The following is a 23502-nucleotide window of genomic DNA, read 5'->3' as shown; positions in this document are numbered from 1 at the left end:
GATTTTTGTCTCACACCAGTCAGAATGGCTAAGATCAAATACTCAGGAGACAGCAGGTGCTGGAGAGGGTTTGGAGTAAGAGGTGTATTTCTCCACTGTTGTTGGGGTTGCAATCTGGTACAAACACTCTGGAAATCAGTTTGGCGGTTCCTCAGAAAACTGGGCATAATACTATTGGAGGACTCTGTTATAGCACTTCTGGGCATATACCCAGGGTATTTTCCAGCATGTAATAAGGACATATGTTCCACTCTAGCAGCCCTATTTATAATAGCCAGAAGCTGGAAAGAACCCAGATGTCCCTCAATGGAGGAATGGATACAGAAAATGTGGTATATTTACACAATGGAGCACTACTCAGCTATTAAAAGCCATGAATTCATGAAATTCTTAGGCAAGTGGGTGGAACTGGAAAATATCATCCTGAGTGATGATATTTTCACAAAAAACACACATGGTATACACTCACTGATAAGTGTATATTAGCCTAGAAACTTGGAATACCTAAGACATATTTCACATATCAAATGGTGCCCAAGAAGGAGGAAGAACAAAGTATGGATACTCTGGTCCTTCTTATAAAGGGGAAGAAAATACTCTCAGAAGGAGATACAGAGACAAAAGTGTGGAGGAGAGTCTGAGGGAAAGACCATCCAGAGACTCCCCCCCTTAGGGATCCATCCACATACAGTTACAAAACCAAGACACTATTATCAATGCTCACAAGTGCTTGCTGACCGGAGCAAGATATAGCTGTCACCTGGGATGCTCTCGGTCAGCCATTAAACTGAGCACAGGATCCTCAATGGAGGAGGTAGAGAAAGGACCCAAGGAGTTGAAGGGGTTTGCAGCGCTATAGGAGGAACAACACTATAAGCCACCCAGTACTCCCAGAGCTCCCATCAACCGAAGAATACACATGGAGTTACCCATGGATCTTGATGTATAGACATCAGAGGATGGCCTTGTCGGACATCAAAGGGAAGAGAAGCCCTTGGTTCTGGAAAGGCTCAATGCTGCATTGAATACCAGGATAGGGAAGTGGGAGAGAGTTGATTGGGGCACAGGGGGAAGGCAGATGGTTTATGGAATTTTTGGGGGGTGGAAACCCTTAAAGGGGACAACATTTGAAATGTAAATTTAATAAATTTTATTTTATCTTTTATTTAATAAATAAAACAAAATAAAAATTTCTTTAATGAAAAAATATAGATAGCATAGGTAAGCAACTAGAATTTATGTCATGTACATTTCCACGAATAAACACTGTGAATACCTTCACATTTATCTCGCCAGATTTTTCCTGATGCTGACATGAACATTTCTGTGACACATTCATCCCTCACATCCTATGTCAGCATCTAGTTTTTACTTGACATTTTTCTATGTTAACAGTATCACTTTCACAGGCTTTGTACTATTTTTTTTATAGAAATGTATCATTGCTCAGAAAAGTATACTTATTTGTTATTAGATATTGTTTCACTTGTCTTACTTTGCTACCTTAAATTTCCTGTAAATAAACATTCTCATACTTGCAAGAAAAAAAAGAAAGAAAAAAAAGAAAGAGAGACTGCTCTAGAGCTTTCAGGTGTGCTACTAAGATTCAAGTATAATCTCTCTCTTTTTTTTAATGTAGGCATTTAGTGCTATGAAATTTTCTCTTTTCACAGCTTTCATCATGTACCATAAGTTCAAGTTTGTTGTGCATTCATTTTCATTGAATTCTACAAAGTCTTTGTTTATTTCTGTCTTGATCTGTTTTTTATTTATTAGATAGCCTTTTAGTTTCCATGAGTTTATAAGGTTTCCATTGTTTTTGATGCTTTAATCTGTAGTGGCCTGATAGGACACAGGGAGTTACTTCAGTTTTCTTGCATTTGTTGAGACTTGCTTTGTGACTGACTATATAGTTGATTTTGGAGTAAGTTACAGGAGGTCCAGACAAGAAGTTATATTCTTTTGTGTTTGGGTAAAATATTCTGTAAATATGTTAGGTCCATTTGGTTTATCACATTATCCCAGTATTTATGTTTGGTATTTTGTCTAGATGACCTGTCCATTGGTGAAAGTGGGTACTGAAGTCTCCCACTATGAATGTCTGAGGGTTAATATATAAGTTGTTTCTTTTACAAACGTGGGTGTCCTTGTGTTTGGGGCATAGATGTTAAGAATTGAAATGTCATCTTGGTGGAGTTTTTTCTTTGATGAATATGTCGTGTTCTTCCTTATCTCTTTTGCCTAGTTTTGGTGTGGTTTGTTAGATATTAATGTGGATACACCAGCTTTCTTCTTAGGTACATTTGCTTAGAATACTTTTTTCCAAACCTATACCTTGAGGCAATGTCTATCCTTGATGTTGAGGTGTGTTTCTTGGATCAGCAGGATGGATCCTGTTTTCACATTCATTCTGCAAGTCTGTGTTTTATTGGGGAATTGGAGCCATTTACATTGAGAGATATTAATGTTCAATGATTGTTGATTCCTGTTATTTTATTGTTGTTGTTATTGATGCTGCTGGTGTATGTTTTTCTTTTTTTGATATTGCTGGTATGAAATTATTTTTTTGTTATGAATTTAGTTAACTTCCCTAAATTGGAATTTCCCTTCTAGCACCTTCTGTAGGGTTGGATTTGTAGATAGTTATTGACTTTATTATGAAATATTTTCTCCATCTACGGTGATTTTTCTGAACATGGTAGTTTGGTAGGGCATCTGTAGTCTCTTAGAGTCTGCACCCTATCTGCCCAGGTACTTCTGGTTTTTGAGTTTTCACTGAGAAGTCAGGTAAATATAATTGGTCTGCCTTTATATGTTACTTGATCTTTTCCCCTTGCAGCTATTATTAGTCTTTTGTTGTTTCTTATGTTTAGTGTTTTATTATATGGAGAGGGTATTTTCTTGTCTAGTCTATTTGATGCTCTGTATGGCTTTGTGTATCTTCTTTTGGTTAGGAAAATTTTCTTCTACGATTTTGTTGAAAATATTTTTCTGGACCTTTTAGCTGGGATTCTTCTTCCTCTATTCTTAATCTTAGATTTGGTATTTACATAGTGTCATCTGGATTTAGATTTTTCTGGATGTTTTTTGTCAGGAGATATTTTTAATATTTAACATTTTCTTTTACTGATGTATCTATTTCTTCTATTGAGTCTTCGATGCCTGAAAGTCTGTCTTTCATCTCCTGTATTCTATTGAAGGTTTTCTCTGTAGTCCCCATTCAAATTTCTAAATTTTTTCATATCCAGAATTTCCTCTGTTTGCATTCTTTATTAACTCTACGTCTATGTTAAGTCTTATTTAATTCCTTCAACTGGTTGCTTGTATTGTCTTAGATTTAAGGGGTTTATTTCCTCCATTTTTTTTTGTTTGTTTTTGTCCTGGATTTCATTAAAGGATTTATCCATTTCCTCTTTGAGAACTTCTATTATCTTCATATAGTTGGTTTTAAGGTCCGTTTCTTGTGCTTCAGTTATGCTGGGATATTCAGGGCCAGCTGTGGTAGGACAGCTGGGTTCTATTGAGAACATTTTGCCCTTGTTGTTATTGTGTCTTTATACTGGCATCTAGGAATCTGTGTTTGGGTGATTATATGTCTAGGTGCTAATTTCTGGGCTAGCCTTTATATTGGGTGTTTTATTCCTTGGTTTCAGATTTCTTTCTGGATTTTCAGAGAGTGTACCGCCTATGTGCCACCTGTTTTCCTGGCCTGCTCAGCTGGTGTATTCACAGTGAATGCCTGTGGTATTAGAGGCTGGGTTACTGAGATGAGTTGGGAGAAGATCTGTGTGATCCCTGGGGGATGGGGTCAGAGAGGAAAGAGAGACCTCAGCAGGTTTCCTGCTACAGAGCTGAGAATAAGTCTGAGGGAATTCATCTTAGGAATGTAGGAGAGGTGCAAGTATCCTTGCCCTGAGAGGAGCAGCAGGGCACCCCTGCTGAGGTTGGCATCTGGGAAGAAGCAACAAGTGGACAGAGGGAAGTTAGAAGGGGAAGATCTGTGGAGTCCACAGGAGATGGTGGGGGCAGGGGCAGGGCAGGCTGCCAGGTGAGTTCTGCTAGAGAGCCAGGGACTGGACTGGGGAACTGGGTCTGGGGAAACAGAGCTTCATAGGTGCTGGGAGAAGATGTTGGGATTTGGGGTCAGAGACAAAGGACAGTATGTTACAGCCATAGGAGACAGAGTATTGGCACCCCCCCCCCCCATGTATTCCACATTTCCACATGGCACATTGGAAATAATGTTGAGAGAGGAAGCCTGAGCTAAAGGAGCCCAATCTCCTATTACATAACGGCTGCAGGCAAGGACTATCAGTTTCTCATTGCAAAAATCTGCAACGGAGAACTTTTTGTTTTAGGAGGTCTGGACAGAAACACTTGCTTAATAAACATTTTATTAGTAATGTGAATAAAAACAGGAGAAGACATTTGTAAGGATTTATTATATATGTATACATGTTTTGCTCATACCACATGCCTGTGCTTGATGCTTGAGGAGGTCAGAAGAGGGCACTGGCTCCCCTGGAACTGGAGTTATGGATAGTCATGAGCCACCATGTGGGTGGTAGGAATTGAACCTGGGTTCTCTGTAAGAACAAGTCCTCTTAATTACTGAATCATCCAGCCTCCAGGCGAGGAAAAATTTAAAAGATGTGGGCGAACAAGTTTAAATATTCTACCTCTGATGCTCCGAATGTATAGTTCCAGAATATGAAAAGCACACACATTATGAAAGCAATTGTTTAGGGACTTTTATTGAGGGCCACGTATGCTATGCTGCATGTACTACTATTTTTCCTTCTATTAAAATCCAGATGTGAAGACTTCTATTGACCAGGTCATGAAAAGGGCAGCTTTCTTTTTGTCATTTCTAATGATTTACACCAAACCGAAGTGAACCATTCTGAGAGAACCAACATCTCCAATGTCCTACAAGTAAAAAGATAAAAACAATTAAAACCGTGTTCCAACAGAGTAACATGCCAACCTAACATTCATGACTTTATTATTTTTAAGTATTTCAAAACAGTGAAAGGAAATAAAAATGCATCGTGCTTATTAAACAGACCTGCGTGTGTACCCTACTCAGTGGTTACAATTCTGATAGCTATTTATAAAGTCAATCCAACTAGTGCATGATGGGAGGCATCAAGAGGCAGGGCAGGAGGACAGGACAAGGCTGAGGAGCATCTGCAGACGTCAGCCGCAGACATCATTGTGACTCCACCTCAGTGTGGCTAGAGGCTCCTAGAACACACACTTCTTTTCCTCTTTTATTTCTGGTGTATGTGTGTGGGGTGTGTAGGTGTGCACACGCGGGCGCATGTGCACGTGGAGGTCTGAGGTTGATGGCAGGTGCTTTCTACTCTTCTTGAGGCAGCGTGTCTCGGGTCTCAAGCTTGTCATTTCTGGCCAGTGTAGCAATCCAGCTCGCCTCTCGGTGCCTCCCACGTGCTGACATTACTTGTGAACATCAAGCCTGCCTGGATTTTATGTGCAGTCTAAGGATCTGAACTCAAGTCCCCCAGCTTGCTTTTGCCCTTCCTCTTTTCTTTTCTTCCGTCCATCTTTAATCCCTTGCCTTCTACACCCCTGCACCCAACCCTCATCCCTGTCTTTTTCTTTTTACCTCTAGTGATGCCAAGGTTCTCTTTAAAAGATATTTTTTCCTGAAATTATTATTTTAAAACCCATCTGTTTCTTAAAATCTTTACTTTAGGGAAGTAAATGCTAAAGGCCCATAAAGCTGTGGTTAACCCAATCATACAATTATTTTCATTGTTACTTCATAATTACACTTTTGCTGCTGCTATGAATCGTAATGTAATATCTGGTATGTAGGCTATCTGATATGCACCCCCTGTGAAAGGGCCATTCAACCCTCCAAGGGTCACCACCCACAAGTGGAGAACCATTGCCTTTGGACACTATCTAGTTTACTTTTTATCTTAGGCAGACATATTACGATTAACACAATAAAGTATTTTATATGTGACAATGTAACATTATAAAAAGTAAAGAATATTCATTAAATACAATTTAGAAAATGTAAATATATGGTTAAAATATTTGCTCTTATTATCTTTCCATATGTATTTTAATAAATGAAATTATTTTAAAAAACATAAATACACAGCTATGTCATGTTTGGGATTGAACCCAGGGCCTTGTGCATGCTAGGGAAACACTCTACCATTAAGCCATATCCTCAACTGGCATTTGGATAAATAGTCTCTGATTTTAATGTCTGAGTTTTATTCCATTACATATTATAACTTAACCATTCCTTTTAAATTAATTTTATATGGTTTATGAATTTCTCTTTTTATAAATATCCCTGTGACAGATGTTCTTAGGCATGGACTCTTTTCTTATGTTTACTAGCTCAGGAAACACTTCAAAGTAGTGTTTAGTAGTCTAAGGAGGACTACTGGACTGAGTGTGGGGAAGTGTTAGTCGCTGAGACTGGGGAGTTCTGCGTTGTTTTTCTGGTTATAGGATTTGCAGTCAAAGCAGTGCTGACCTCAACTTTGCTGTGTGCTAATCCTTAACTGAACTAAAGTGCATGTTAATTTTTGTAGTAACTTACAGCAACAAAAGGGTATTCTGACTTCCTCAGCTGATTTCCACATATGATTTCTACATATATCATGCATTATGGTTGCCACCCAGTACTGGCTGGGACCAGGTCACTTTCTCTTTGTGCACCCAGACTTTGCCAACATTAAGATCTGCTTTGCTTCTGCTGGATTTGGGCTACTGTCACTTAATGCTGCTGTCTTCTTGGGCCATTTCTTCCATGTTACTAATGGTGTCTCATGCTTCTGATTTTACAAGCATTAACTTCTGAGAGGAGCAAGGTTGGGGCCTTTGGACTCAAAACCATGTTTTGTTTAACATGGAACCGTGTTATATCTGGGATATTATTATTTAGTCAGAGTTATGTATTCTCTTCCTTGTACCTATGTTAGTTATTTGGGAAACACTATGTAATTTCTGCTCTAACAGTAAGACAGTATGCAAACTAGCCATAGGACCTTAAGAAAGTAAACCTGCCATAGTCCATGCTGGCCTGAAGCACACTCACTGTGTAGCCATGGCTGGTCTGGACCACCTGCCTCTCCTGCCTCTAACTCCCAAGTGCCAGAATTACATACACACTACCACACTTGGCATAAGCCAGAGTGATAGCAAGTAATGCACTTCCAGAGCTAAGAGAACAACTTGGGGGAGTCAGTTCCCTCCTTTTACTATGTAGATCAGAGGGATTGAACTCAGGCTTGGGAGCAAGTATCTTAACCCCCCAAACGCTCTTACCAGCCAAGCTACAATCTGTTGAAAAGTCACTTTATTTTGAGACCTTCCCAGGTTACCTTTAAACTCAAAGCAATTCTCCTGCCTCATTACTCTGAACCTGAGGTCAGCATATTTATGAATAATGGTACATATTCAATCTACCCTCCGACATTGCAAGGCTTGTGAGTAAAAAGGAAACGCTAGATACCAAAAGTCTCCCCACAAAGGACTTTTTGCACTTGGAAATGTTTGCTAAAAAAAGAATAATATTAAACCCAAAGCATATTTTACAACACTGTATGAAATTCATGTTTTTATGATAATTACACTTTTTTAGGAACATAAATACCTTCAATTAAGAGTTGACTTAGGATTTTTTTTGTTATACCATCAGAGTAACACAGCTGTAACACCACCATAGTCTACAAAGCCTAAATATTTTCTATCATGTACTTTATAGAAAATGTTTGCTGCTCTTTGCTCTAAATTCTGAAAAAAGGAAAGAAACAATCTTTTTCCTGCTTTTTATAAGCTTCTTGTCATAGAAACCAACTTCTTGAGGAACTTGTTTGAGGAGGCAAACCACTCAAAATTCCTACATTTTTGAAACAGTATAATCAGTAATACATTATTAATTACATAAACAAATGGACCTCAGTGCATGTGTGGAAACCAAGTTCATCATGTCTATCTGCCATTTTTTAAAAAATATTATTTATTTACATTTCAAATGTTGTCCCCTTCCTGGTCTCCTTTCTGCAAACCTCCCAATCCACCACCCTTCTCCTTTGCCTCTAAGAGGGTGCTACCCCCCTGTCTTACCCCTCTAGGATCCTCCTTTGCTGAGGCATCAAGCCTCCACAGAACCAAGTACCTCCCCTCCCATTGATGCCAGATAAGGCAGTCTTTTGCTACATATGTACTGGAAGCCAGGGACCAGCCCAACCAACTCTTTGGTTGGTGGTTTAGTCCCTGGGAGCTCTGAAGGGTCTGGTTAGTTGATACTGTTGTTCTTCCTAGGGGGTTGCAATCCCCTTCAGCTCCTCAGCCCTTTCTGTAATTCTTTCATTGGAGTCTAAGGATCAGTCTAATGGTTCTATTCCATTGATCTACCTGCCTGTCACTATGTATATACATATATGTATATATATGTATAAAATCAGTTTCTTTGATTTTTTTTTTTTTTTAGAAAACTGAATGCTTCAGATTATTCATGTATATCCACTGAAATATAGGCTGTTTTCCTTTTAAGTAAATTTAAAAATAATGTCAGTATAGGTATTACTATTAAGAATTAGGTTGAGTCAGGTAGAGGTTAGCCCTTGTAATCACAGCATTTGGGAAGATGAGGTAGGAGGATTGGCCTGAGTTTGAGGCTGGTCTGGACTGGCTATACAGTGAGCTCTAATGAGCCTGGGCTATAGAGTGAACTTAAAAAAAAGAAAGAAAAAGAAAAAAGTAGATTGAAGTAATGATGTCCTATATAAGTCGGTTGACATGACCATTTATATTCATATACTATTACTCATATACTATAAGATTTTTTTTTCTTACATGACTTTTTTTTTTGAAATTGATGAACTTAGGATGTCAGAGACAGAATACAGAGAGGGGCTTAGGACCACCTGTCAGAAATGGTATTCTATATGCATTTATTATAAAATTATCTAAAATGCATGGCATTAGATACATTTCCTATGCTAAGTCTTTTTACATCTTTTAAATCATTGCAAGCATTCACTAGTGAGAGAGTGATACTCAAAGATACTCAGACAAAAAAAAGATATAAACAGATATAGATTGCTGTTATATTACTTGGCTCCCAGCCTATTAATTTTCAACTGCTGATGGCTTTAGAGGGAGTTTTACTAAAAATAAGAAGCTAAATAGCCATAGTCTGGTTACTGTAGGGCAATGGACAGCATTTGTAGAGTCAGGCCGGTTGCATACTTTCCTCACAGGCGCTTTACCTGTCTCCTCTGCTCTTCTTTCAGGTCTCCTAAAATGAGATCACAACATGAATACTAATGCTCTGATGATATAATAACAAATAAATATATAGTATAATAATTTATATAATAAATAATAAATTAAAATGTTAGAGAAAGTAATATAATCAGATTTTAATCAATATAAGAGTGTCAATTATGAGGGAATACTTAGCTCTCTGAGATCTTAAGACTCTCAATATCTGCACTCAAGTAAGTAGAGAACTCCCATATTGTTCCTGTCTAAAAATAATTTTTTTTGAGAGTTGGTTTCACTGGATAGCCCCGACTATCCTGGAACTCATTAGGTAGATCAGGCTAGCCTTGAGCTCACAGAGATCTGCCTGCCTCTGCCTCTCTAGTGCTTTGGAGCGTGTTTTCTTACAGCGATGTCTTCACAGCACAGCAGGTACAGTTCTCCTACACACCAGAGCTTGGATTGGTCAGTGACGGTCCATGCAGAGGCTCCTTTGTAAGCACACTGCTGCTTGCAGCTTCCACATCTTATGCTCTCCTCTTGACCTGGGATCAGCATAGACTCCCTTTCCTTCTTAGAAAGTACCCAGCCCCACTAACCTTACTATTGCAGTGTAGAGCGAGTGGACTGAGAGACAGAATGAGCTGGTCACGCTAGAGTCATCTTCATGGGAAGTGGTGCATTATTTACACCATTGATTCTGCATGTTGAAATGCTTCTGCATTTCTAGGTCTGTCCAGCTGGCTGCCAGTGATGGCTATCACTTTGCCACACTCTTTCCTGGAACCACTTTTAGGGAGTCTCTTACATGGTTGCTTTTGTTACATATTTACTATATATATATGCACACATTGCTTCCTGGCTAAATGGGACAAGAGCCAAGCCACTTTCCCAGAGATCCTCAGATCGAGCAAGCTGAGCTTGACATATATGTGTCATGAGAGCTTGCTAGAAACATGTACGAAGGTCCAGTCCAGACCTAGCAAATTAGAATTGACATTTAATGGGCTCCTCAAATGTATTTATTCATACAGTCACCAATGACTGCCTTTGTTTTTACCAGATAATGTATCAGCCACCAACAGTCTCACTCACAAGAAATGCTAAGGTTTCTCATCACTAATTTACAGAAACTCCTGAAATGACCTGTTTTTCATCGTCCTCTGTGGGACGCGAGCTCCATTACCTTCTGCATTCCAGGTAGAGGCCACTGAAGAGTCACTGCAGACGTCCTCCTCCTCCTCCTCCTCCTCCTCCTCCTCCTCCTCCTCCTCCTCCTCCTCAGTCCTTCTCTCAATTACCCGTCTGTCAGGTGGGAGATTATTAAATGGAAAATGGAATTAAGAAAAAAATCAAGGTAGGTATGTCACAGAAAGAGCTTTATATTCTAATGCCTAGTATAGTGAGCATATTAAATATTTTCAAGCTTCTGAATATTTTAAAAATATAAACCTACATTTCCTTGAAATCTTTAAATAATATAATCACATTAATATCATCATGTTAAAAGAAAGTACTTTTCTTTTTGAAATACTATTATTATTTTAGTAAGGTCACCATGTGGTCCTGACTGGCTACAATTCACTCTGTAGACCAGGCTGGGCTTGAACACAGAGACCCACCTGCCTCTGCTGGGATTAAAGGTGTGTGTCCGCCATACCCAGCTAAAGTCTTGTTTTCAGTGGACTATTCTTACAGTTCTAGGAACCAAGGCCAGGAGCCTGTGCTTTCCAGGCAATCTCCGAACACTGGTGCATGTCCCCAGATAGGATTCTTTCATATGTATGACGCACACTGGAGTTCTTCACCTCCGTTACCTTCTCCTGCTCCCTCCTCCCTCTTCCAGCCCCTCCCTCTTTCTAAATAGTCCCCTTCCACTTCGTGGTTTGTTTTCCACACGTGAGAAAAAACATGAAACACTTGCCTTTCCGAGTCTGGTCATTCACTAAAGACTATGATGTGCCAGGTTCTTGAATGATATAATTTTACCCTGTATGGGTAAACCACTTTTACCCAGAAATGTTTTACCCATAAATGTGCTTAAATGTTTATGTCACTTGTACCCCACTAGTCCCCTCTCTAGGGGTCACCTACCATGGTTCTTCCCTACTTCCCTGGTTTCTGCTAACTGCACACATACTCACAGCTGAAGCTCTGAGGCTAGGAACCACCAGGTAAAAGTGCATGTGCTGCTTGTCTCTCTGAGTCTGGGTTATGTCACTCAGTGTGATCTTTCCTAGTTCCATCCCTTAACCTGCAATTTTCATGATTTCATTTTTCTTTACAACCGAATAGTATTCCACTGTGTATCTGTCCCACATTTTCACTATCCGCACGCCAGCTGAAGGACAGGTGGGTTGTCGCCATGCTCTAGCTATTGTGCACAGCACAGTAGTACATCTGGCTGAGCAAGTATCTCTGGAGCAGGATGCCAGGTCCGAGGAGTGTTGGTGCTGCGTCATATGACACATTTATTTTTTGTTTTTGTGGATTCTCCATATTGACTTTCAGAGCGGCTGCCCCAATTTGCATTTCCAAAGGCGGTGGGTGAGAGTTCTGTTCCCCTGACCCATCCACTAGCATTTGTTTTCAGCTGTTTTGTTGATCTTAGACATTCTGAGTGGGAGAAGATGAAATCTCAGTGGTTTAGAGTCACCTTTCCTTAACTGGTAAGGATGAACACTATTTGAGATATTTCCTAGCTATCTGTGTCTTTGAGCACTCTCTGGTTAGATCCATAGGTCACTGCTTGAGTGGGTGGTTTGTTTTTACCCCTGACCTTGGAGTTCTTACTGTATTGAATATTAATCCTCTCTCAGCTGAATGGCCAGGAAGGATTCACTCCCATTCTCAAATGACTGTTCGCTTAGCTGTGAAGATGCCTTTTAGTTTGGTGAGGCCGCACTTATTGTTGGCAGTGACTTATGGACAAATAGAGACCCATTCAGAAAGCCCTTCCCTGCTTCTGGCAGGGCGCTCACTGCCTGTGCTTTCTTCTAGCAAACCCAGGGTTTCAGGCTCCACACTGAAGCCTTTGAGCCTGCTGGAGATAGCTTTGTGTGAGTCACTGATGATAGCTAACTTCACTCTTCTGTACGTGGACATTTAGGTTTCCAGCACCGTTTGTTCCAAGTGCTGCCTTTCTCCAGTGTGTGCCTTTGGGATAGAATATCAGATGTCTGCAGTTACATCCTCAAGTTTGAGTCTTCTGTTTTGTTTCATTGGTCTAAATGTCTGCTGTGGACAGACTGTATGTTTATTACTATGTTGTAATTATCTTGAGATCTGGAATGGTAATTCCTCCTGCATTCTTTTTTTCTCTCAAGACTGCTTTGGCTATCCTGGGTCCTTTGTGGTTCCAAGAAAATTTTAGATTTTTTCCTATTTTTTCAAATTTTCAAAATTTTCAATTTTTTTGAGAATGAGAGAGATTTTGATTGTGTTCACATTGAAACTATAAATAACTTTTGATAGAATGGTCATTTTTACAATATTAATTCTACAAACCCATGATCTCAGGTCTTTCCATCTTTTAGTGTCTTCTTCAGAGATTTAAATTTTTTCATTGTAGTGGTCTTTCACCTACTTGGTTGGGTTTATTCTTACACAATTTATTTTCTTTTGAGGCTATTGTGAATAGGAGTGTGCACAAGATCTCTTTCTCAGTATTTTTGTTGTTGGTGTATAAAAAACTATTGGTTTTTTAAAGTTGAGACTATATGTTGAAATTTTGCTGAAATTGTTGATGTCTTTCTAGATGTTTTCTGGAGGAACTGTGGGGATCTCTTAGGGATAACATCACATCATCTGCAAATAGGAGTAGTTTGACTTCTATTTGTATTTAATTTTCTAATGTTATTGATAGAACTTGTGCTTTAAGTACTGTGTTGAACAACATGGGATACTGGACAGCCCTGTCTTATCTCTGACTTCACTAGGATTGTTTTATGCTTTCCCACTTAGGATAATATTGGCCATGCATTTATCATACATCACAGACAGGCTTTAGTATGTTGGAGTGTGTTCCTTCAAGCCCTATTCTCTTTAGAGTTTTTATCATGAAGGGTTATTGGATTCTGTCAAATGCCTTGTATCCATTAAGTCCATTTGTATTTTTTTTACATTTATTGACCTACTTATCTTGAACCATGCCTGAATCTTTGGGATAAGGCCAACTTAATCATGGTAGATGATTTTTTATATGTACCTGTATATGGTTTAGATTATTAATTAGATTTAATTAAATATGGTATATTTAATTGTGGACATTTGCACCTATATTGTCTTAACTATTATTATTTTTGCCTTGAAAAAACACCATGATATAAATCAACTTGGGGAGGAAGAGGTTTATTTTCATTTCCAAATCACAGTCCATCATCTAAGGAGTCAGGGAAGTAACATGAAGATGGAATGTGATACAGAGGCCCTGGAGGAGTGCTGCTTCTGACTTCTCAGCCCCATTTCTTATAGCACCATGACCATGGAACAAGGGATGGCCTTGCCACAGTAAGCTGGGCTCTCCAAATCGATTGTCAATCAAAACCAAGCTTTGTCCACAGGCCAATCAACTTCTCAACTGAGCTTCTCTCCTTCCAAATGACTCTGGCCTGCATCAACCGACATAAAGACTAGCCTGCCCCTCCCTCTCTCTCTGTCTGTCTGTCTTTCTCTCTCTCATACACACACACACACACACACACACACACACACACACATACACACACACAATGTCATAATGTTCATATAATGTTCATCAGGGGTAATGGCTTTGGTTATGTCTTTACTAGGTTTTTTGTAGTAGATCAATGCTGGCTTCATACATTGACTTTAGAAGAGCTCCTTCTGTTTGAATTTAATAATTTAAGAGGCATTGGGTGCAGCTTTTCTCTAAAAGTCTGGTGAGTTCTCCTGTAAACGTCTACAGGCCTGGACCACTTTAGTCATGTGGCCTCTTATTACTGTTTCAGTCTCCTCATTTGTCTGTTTAGGTCTTTTTAGGTTGTTGACCTCTTTTTGGTTTAACTTTGGTGGTTAGGATGAATCTAGAAATCTTTCCATTTCTTTTGCATTTGCCAACTTAAATGGAGTATAGGTTTTAGAGAATTCCCTTATAATTTCCTGAATTTCTTTGGTGTCTGTTGTAGTGTTTATTTATCTACAATTCTATTAATTTGGGTAGTTTCTCTCTTCTGATTAGTTGAGCCAAGGAGTGCCATTCTTAATTGTTTTCTCAAAGAACCAGCTCTTATATTTGTGGATGATTTGAATTGTTTTCTTTGTTTCTGTTTCATCAATTTCTCCTCTTATTTTTAGTATCTTCAGCTGCTTACTGGGTTTGGATTTGTTTTGTTCTTGTTTTTCTAAATTCTCAAATTGTGTTAAAAAAGATTTATTTGTGCTCTTTCCTATCCTTTAATGAAGGCACATAAGGGTTATCAATTTCCCACATAGGACTTCTCTTAATATATCACAGAGTTTTTGATGTGTTGCATTTAAATTTCTTTTATTTCCAGAATTAAAAAAACGTTCTTGATTTCTTTTCTTACCCATTCAATAATGAGTTGTACAATCTCTATAAGTTTGTATATTTACTAAATATTTGTTTGATATTGGTTTTAAGTTTTACTGCATTATGGTCAAATAGGATACATGAAGTTGTTCTTATTTTCTGTTAACATTTGCTTGTGTCTCAGGATGTGGCCTATTTTAGAGAAGGTTCCATGATCTCCTGAACAGAAGTGATGTTTGGTGGAGTATTCTGTAGATAGCCATTAAATTCTTTTGATGTTTGATGTGAGCTAATTCTGATGTTCTGTTAGGTGTTTTTTCCTAGATGGTCTGTCTGTCAGAGGAAATGGTGTACTGATGCCACTTCCTATCCCTGGGGTGGTGTCAGTCTGCAACTTTGCTGCCAGTTGTTCCCTTTGGTTACAATGGAGTGTTCTTTATCTTTTTTGGGTAGTTTTTGTTAGGAGTTTATTTTGTCAGATATTAGGATAGCAATGCCTGTCTGCTTCTATCTGATTGGAGCATTTTTTGCTTCCATTGACTCTCAGGTGGCATCTATTTTAAAGCTACAGTGAGTTTCTTGTCACCAACAGAAAGATGGAGTTCATTTCTCGATCTATTGTGCTAGTCTGTGCCTTTTGATGGGAGAGTTGAAGCCATTGATCTGTATAATCATTACTGCACAGCGCCTGTTGACTATAGCCACTTGGATGTTGGTTCTGCTGTTTGTATTCCAATAATTATAGCCTGTTTGTTTTCTTTCTAGAGTTCTTGGTTATGCTTATTTTCTCTCTTCAACCTAAAATATTGCTTCCAGTATTGTCTGTAGTGATGGTTTGGTGGAAAGGCATCATAGAAAGTTTTTCTTCATCAGCTAAGACAGACTTGCTGGTACAGTGGTCTAGGTTGGCAGATGACTTGGAGTGCTTTGTTCCTCATTTTTGTGGCTTTCCAGTGAGGAAAGTGCTCTGACGGGTTTTCCTTTATGAGTAACTTGTACTTTCTCTCTCTCTCTCTTTTTTTTTCTTGCAGTTTTCTCTTGCAGTTTTTCTCTTGCAGTTTTCAAGTCTCTCTCTTTACTCTGTATTTTTAGTATTATATGCTTTGGAGAGTTACGTTCTGGTTTTGTCTATTTAGTGTTCTGTGTGCTTCTTTTATCTGTAGCCTTAGTTGACAGAAGTTTTATTTTATTATTTTATTGAAGATCTTGCCCATGTGTTTGACCTGGGATTATTCCAATAATTCATCTTTTCATGTTGTCCCCACATTCCTGCATATTGTTTTCGTGCCTTTAAATTTTTCATATTCTTTGCATGTGTGGTCTAATCCTCTACTTTATCTTCAGATCCTGATACTGTCTTCTATTTGATTCAGTCTACTTGTAAGGCTTCCCCTGAGCATCCAGAAATTGTAACACTGGGTTTTTCAATTCCATCTTAACTTCTTTTCCTTGGTAAGTTTATATCTCTTTATTGAATCTGGCTTTAAAACTTTGGCTTTTCTTGCTCATTAAATAATTAAAATTCAGCTGTAGATCTCTTCACTCAGGCATCTACTATTCATTTTAAGTTAATGGAATCATTTGATTGCATCTCCTTTAAATTTCTTAAATTCTTTGATTGTTTTTGGAGGTCTGTTCTGGGTACTTCTCACAGGACAAAGCTTATATAGGGTTGGTGGATCTTGGGCATCAGAGGAAACTTACTGTTTTGATGTTTGTGGCTTTATGTTGGTGCCCAGTCATGTGGACTGCTTTTCTAGTTATGTGTTCAATATAAGAATTTAGGTGACTTCAGACTAGACCAAGGTGGGGGAAATCTGGTCTGGGATCAGTTCCTAAAGACATGGGAATGGGCTCTGCAGAGGTGCTTCAGCTTCCTTAGAACTCGGGCAGGTGTGTGTGTGTGTGTGTGTGTGTGTGTCCTGGGTCCCTGCCATGTGTGGTGGATGTGGGGTCTGTGATAGGGAGGGGTTGGCAGAGAGGGGAAGGACGTGGAACTCGGGATGATCCAGGTTTGCATATGTGTGTGTGGGGTGTGGTGAGCGGCATGGCAGGACTAGGTGGAGCCTATGGAGTGCACAGTGGAGGAGGGAGAGGAGGGCACAAGTAGCCTATCTGGGTCCCCACCCAGTGTGGTGGCCTGAGGGCTCCCTGGAAGAGAGCAGGTCTGTGTGTGAACTTGAGTTTTGACTATGACTTGTCGTATAAGGTCAATGTAAAAGTTGCTAATTTTGGAACTATTTTTTTTTTTTTTTTTTTTTTTTAGATCTGGGACTGTTTTAGAGTGTGGATTTTTGAGTTAGTACTATTTCACCTTTACTGCTAAGCTGTTCTTTCTGACTTTCGCCTGTGGAGTTATCAGAGACTGTTCTATTGCGTCCCATTTCCATACCCTTTTTCATTTTGGTAATGGCAACTCCAACAGATGTTAGGATAAATTTCTTTGCCTTATATTTTCTGAAAGAGATTGTATATAACTACCATTTTGTTTTGTTTGCTCTAAATGCTAGGCAGAATCCACTAACAATATTATCTGTGTTAGAACATATCTTTTACAAAAGTTTTAATTTGTTGTTAGTTTTATTTTGTTTCTAGACATATACTTACTTTACAGCTTAAGCTGGTAGTCCTCCTGCCTCAACCCCCTGAGTGCTGGGATTTCTGAGAAGCCTTAGTCACCTAGTTTGATGCAAGCTCTTGTCACCAGTATTTCCTTACTTATATTTGCCTCAAGTTCAATTTCCTTTTCTTTTTTGTGTTTCCTCATCGCGGAAACTCAGTTTGTTGACAAAGACATTACTTTTTTCATGTGTTCATTTAATGGATTTTTTTTTAGGATGTAGTATTTTTAAGGTACATTGCTTGTAAAGTATGCCTCTGACATAGATTATATAGAAGTGCAGTTTTAATTCTGTAAGTATTTGGGGGATTTTCTCCATTTCTATTTTATATCCCCATTTTAATTCCATTACAACCAGGGAACATAATATTTTTTTCACTTTGTCATTGACCTTGGATGTGATTTATCTTATTGAATGTTTATGTGAATTTAAAAGCAATTCTGTTGGTGGATGGAACAACTTTTTCTTGTGTAAACTCATACATATATTTAAATACTCATAAATATTTAAAAATAGAAATATTTAAATTATAGTCTTTTCTATAAATCCACCTGCCACTATCCACATTTTTAGAATTCTCATATAACTGTTCTAATGTAGCCTGTCTGGAATTTTCACATATGTCCAAAGAGAGCCAGCACAGAGTGTGCTTCCTCTATTTCAACTGGAGCCACAAGGTTATGACCAAGATTTTAAGTGGTCATATAGTATCTAGTATTTGGTTATATCATAGTTTATTCTGTGATTCCCCAAAGAGAGACTTCAGTTGTTTACTTTTATGGTAACAATGTGATGGAAATTTCAATTTAGATATTATATAAATAAAATTTAAAGTTACCACACTGTTAGGATTTTGATAATGTCAGTAAACTACCTTTTCAAACTGTTACAACAGGGAACCAGACAAAGCTGTCCACTCTCTCCTTATCTATTCAATATGGTACTCAAAGTCCTACCCAGAGAAATTAGACAACAAAAAGATGTCAAGGGGATACAAATTGGAAAGGAAGAAGTCAAAGAATCACTATTTGCAAATGATATGAAAGTATACTTAAGTGACCCCAAAAATTACACCAGAGAACTCCCAAAGCTGATAAACAACTTTAGCAAAGTGTCTGGACATAAAATTAACTCAAACAAATCAGTAGCCTTCCTCTACTCAAAGAATAAACAAGCTGAGAAAGAAATTAGAAAAATGGCACCCTTCATAATAGTCACAAATAATATTACATAATTGGTGTGACTCTAACCAAGCAAATGAAAGATCTGTATGACAAGAACTTCAAGCCTCTAAAGAAAGAAATCATAGAAGATCTCAGAAGATAGAAAGATCTGCCATGCTCATAGATTGGAAGGATTAATATAGTAAAACTGGCCATCTTTCCAAAAGCATTTTACAGATTCAATGAAATTTTCATCAAATTCCAAATCAATTCTTCATAGAGCTAGAAAGAACAATCTGAAAATTGATTTGGAATAACAAAAAACCCAGGAAAGCAAAACCAATTCTCCAAAACAGAAGATCTCCTGGGGGAATCACCATCCCTGACCTCAAGCTCTACTACAGAGCAATAGTGATAAAAACTGTATAGTATTGGTACAGAGACAGGCAGGAAGATCAATGGAATAGAATTGAAGACCCAGATATAAACCTACATACCTACAGTCACTTGATATTTGACAAAGAAGCTAAAAACATCCAGTGGAAAAAAGAGCATTTTTAACCATTGATGCTGGATCAACGGGAGGTCAGCATGCAGAAAAATGCAAAACAATCCATTCTTACCTCCTTGTACAAAGCTCAAGTCCAAGTGGATCAAGGACCTCCATATAAAACCAGATACATTGCAACTTATAGAGGAGAAAGTGGGGAAGAACCTTGAACACATGGGCACAGGGGAAATTTTCCTGAACAGAACACCAATGGCTTATGCTCTAAGAACAAGAATTGACAAATAGGACCTCATAAAACTGAAAAGCTTTTGTAAGGCAAAGGACACTGTCAATAGGACAAAATGGCAACCAATAGATTGAGAAAAGATCTTTACAAGGCCTACATCCAATAGAGGGCTAATATCCAATGTATACAAAGAACTCAAGAAGTTAGACTCCAGAGTGTCAAATAACCCTATTAAAAATGGGGTAAAGAGCTAAACAGGGAATTCTCAACTGAGGAAAATCCAATGGCTCTTAAGCACCTAAAGAAATGTCCAGCATCCTTAGTTATCAGGGAAATGCAAATCAAAACAACCCTGAGATTCCACCTCACACCAGTCAGAATGGCTAACATGAAAAACTCAGGTGACAGCAAATGCTGAGAGAATGTGGATAAAGAGGAACACTTCTCCATTGCTGGTGGGATTGCAAGCTGGTAAAACCTCTCTGTAAATCAGTTTGGTGGTTCTTCAGAAAATTGGACATAGTACTACCCAAGGACCCTGCTATACCATCTCCTGGGCATATACCCAAAAGATGCTCCAACATTTAATAAGGACACACACTCCACTATGTTTATAGCAGCCTTATTTCTAATAGCTGGAAGCTGGAAAGATACCCAGATGTCCTTCAACAGAGGAATGGATACAGAAATTGTGGTACATTTACATAATGGAGTACTACTCAGCTATTAAAAACAGTGAATTCATGACATTCTTAGGCAAATGGATGGAACTAGAAAGTGTTATCCTGAGTGAGGTAACCTAATCACAAAAGAACCCACATGGTATGCACTCACTGATAAGTGGATATTATCCCAAAAGCTCAAAATAAACAAGTTACAATTCAGAGACCATAGGAAACTCAAGAAGAAGGGAGACCAAAGTGGGGGTTATTTGGATCCTCTGAGAAAGGAAACAAAACACTCACAGGAACATCTATGGAGACAAAGTGTGGAGCAGAGACTGAAGGAAAGGCCACCCAGAGACTGTCCTACCTGGGGATTCATCCTATAAGCAGTCACCAAACACCGAAACTACTATGGATGACAAGAAATGTGTACCAAAAGGAGCCTGTTATGGTTGTCTTTTGGAGGGGCCTTGCCAGAGCCTTACAGATAGAGAGGTGGATATTAGCAGCCAACCATTGGACTGAGCGAGGGGTTCCCAATGGAGGAGTTGGAGGGAAGACTAGAAGAGCTTGGGGCGAGGGTTGCAGCCCCGTGGGAAGAACAATGATGTTGGCCAACCAGATACCCCAGGACTCCCAGGGACTGTCTTCAACCAAGGGGTTCACATGGGTCCAGCCAAAAGAATGGCAGAGGAATGCCTTGTCGGGTATCAGGGAGAGGTCCTTGGTCCTGTGAAGGCTCAATAGATGCCCGAGGGTGAGGAAATGGGGGAGGGATGGGGGGTGGTTGTGGAAGTGGGATGGGTGGAGGAGCATATTCTTAGAGGCAGGGATTGGGAGTTTTTGTGGAGGAGGAAAATTGGGAAAGGGGTATAACATGTGAAATGTAAATGAAGAATATATTAAAAAAAAAAAACCTGTTACAACACCGGTTTTCAAAAACTGGCCACTAGAACTGCAACACAGAATTGAAATCCTCCATGTGTACTTCCCCCACTATTGGAAGTTGTTATACTCACTGACTACCCTTAAAGCTGATCAATCCAAAGAAACCACCAAGCATTGATTCCAACTTTCAGGATAACTGAACAGTCTGATGAGGAAACTTTTTGTTTATACAATTTTAGCTTACAAATATAAGAGGAACAGCAATTAGAACATTACCACTTCACAATCTCTAATAAAATAATACTTAAGAAAAAATGACCAATGATTTCAAAACGAAGTTAAAAGAAGTTGATAAGGAACTTTATATGAATAAATGCATGTGTCAGTGTGAGTTCCAAACACAAAACACTACCTGCTATGAACATTTGTGCATAGTATTTTCTCCTTGCCTCATGTGCAATTTGTCTGACAAGAAACATACAAGGCATATTAAAAGCTGCAAGGGGAAAAGGCCAAGTAACATAAAAGCAGACCTATCAGAATTACACCTACATTCTTAATAGAGACTCTAAAAGTCAGAATGTCCTGGACAGATGTCTTGCAGACAATAATAGACAGATGTCAGCCTGAACAATTATATCCAGCAAAACTTTCAATCACAATAGATGGAAAAAACCAAGATAGTCTATGACAAAACCAAATTTAAACAATATCTTTCTACCAATCCAGCCCTACAGAGGATACTAGAAGAAAAACTCCAACAAAAGGTTAACTACACCCAAGAAAACACAAGAAATTAATCATTTCACAACGAGCCCAAAAGAAAAGAACCACACAAACATAATACCACCTCTAACAACAAAAGTAACAGGAACCTACAGTCATTGGTCTTTAATATCTCTCAATATCAATTGACTCAATTCACCATTAAAAAGACACAGGCTAACAAACTGTATACATAAACAGGATCCAGCCTTTTGCTGTATACAGGAAACATGCTTCAGTGAAAAAGGCAGACACTACCTCAGACTACAAGGCTGAAAAAAGTTTTCCAAGCAAATAGTTCCAAGAAACAAGGTGGAGTAGCCATTCTAATATCTAATAAAATAGACTTTCAAACAAAAGTTGTTGAAAGTGATGAGGAAGGACACTTCATATTCATCAAAGGAAAAATCCACCAAGATTTTGGAGCACAACTCTCTGTGCTCCAAATGCAAGGCATCCACATTCATAAAAGAAACTTTACTAGAGCTCAAACACACATTGCAACTCACACAATAAATAACACTGGGAGACTTCAACACCTCACTCTCACCAATGGGCAGGTCATGAAAACAGAAACTAAACAGAGACACTGTAAAACTAACAGAAGTTATGAACCAAATGGATTTAACAGATATCTACAGAACATTTCACCCTAAAACAAAATAATATACCTTTTTATCAGCACCTCATGGTACCTTCTCCCAAACTGACCATGTAATTGAACACAAACAAGCCTGAATAGACACAAGATTGAAATAATCTTATGCATTCTATCAGATCATCAGGGACTAAAGCTGGTCTTCAATAACAACTAAAACAATAGAAAGCCCACATATTCATGGAAACTGAGTAAGTCTCTACTCAATGATAACGTGGTCAGAGAAGAAATAAAGAAAGAAATTAAAGACATTGGGATACAAATTGGAAAGGAAGAAGTCAAGGTATCACAATTCTGGGATGATATGATAGTATATATAAATGACCTCCAAATTTCTACCAGAGAACTCCTACAGCTGACAAACACCTGTAGCAAAGTGGCTGAATACAAAGTTAACTCAAAGAAATTAGTGGCCCTCTTTCATACAAATGATAAATAGGCCAAGAGAGAAAGTAGGGAAACAACACCCTTCACAATAATCACAAATAATATCTTGGTGTAACTCTAACCAAGCAAGTGAAAACCTATGACAAGAACATCAAGTCCCTGAAGAAAGAAATTTAGGAAGATATCAGAACATGGAAAGATCTCCCATGAATTTGTAGGATTAACATAGTGAAAATGGCCATCTTATCAAAAGCAATCTACAGATTCAATACAATTCCCATCAAAATTCCAACACAATTATTTAGCGATCTTGAATAAGCAATTCTTAACCTAATATGGAAAATCAAGAAACACGGGATAGCTAAAACATTCCTGAACATTAAAAGAACTTCTCGAGTAATCACCATCCCTGATCTTAAGCTCTACTACATAGCAACAGTAATAAAAACTTCATGGTACTGGCATACATACAGACAGGTTGGAACCAGACTGAAGACACAAATAATCCCACACACCTATGGATATTTGAATTTTGACACAGAAACCTAAGCCATACAATTGAAAAAGGAAAGCATCTTCAACAAATGGTGCTAGTCTAACGGGATGTCTACATATAGAAGAATGCAAACAGATCCCTATTTATCACACTGCACAAAGCTCAAGTCTAAGTGGATCAAGGACCTCCACATAAAATTGGTTACACTAAATCTGTTAGAAGAGAAAGTGGGAAATAGCCTTGAATGCATTGGTATAGGAGAAAATTTTCTGAACAGAACAGAACACCAATGGCTCAGGCTCTAAGATCAACAATTGATAAATGGGACCTCTTGAAACTTAAAAGCTTC

General features: G+C 38.5%; 1 protein-coding gene across 7 annotated transcripts in view; it reads right to left on the bottom strand.

Annotated features, from left to right (window-relative positions):
- Positions 1-4423: 4423 nt before the first annotated feature.
- Wdpcp (WD repeat containing planar cell polarity effector) overlaps positions 4424-23502 on the bottom strand; it is a 293085-nt gene continuing 274006 nt past the window's right edge. For all 7 annotated transcript variants that reach the window (XM_052198565.1, XM_052198564.1, XM_052198562.1 and 4 more), the window contains 3 exons: positions 10448-10566; positions 9267-9295; positions 4424-4929 (listed from right to left, as the gene is read on the bottom strand). In XM_052198565.1, the coding sequence (XP_052054525.1) occupies positions 4879-4929; positions 9267-9295; positions 10448-10566 (199 nt within the window). In that variant the 3' untranslated portion in view covers positions 4424-4878. The remainder of the gene's footprint in view (positions 4930-9266; positions 9296-10447; positions 10567-23502) is intronic.

The sequence above is a fragment of the Apodemus sylvaticus genome, chromosome 11, assembly GCF_947179515.1.
Source record: "Apodemus sylvaticus chromosome 11, mApoSyl1.1, whole genome shotgun sequence".
Taxonomy (NCBI): Eukaryota; Metazoa; Chordata; class Mammalia; order Rodentia; family Muridae; genus Apodemus; species Apodemus sylvaticus.
The sequence above is the reverse complement of the archived record's forward strand: the minus strand, read 5'-3'. Positions and strand labels throughout refer to the sequence as shown.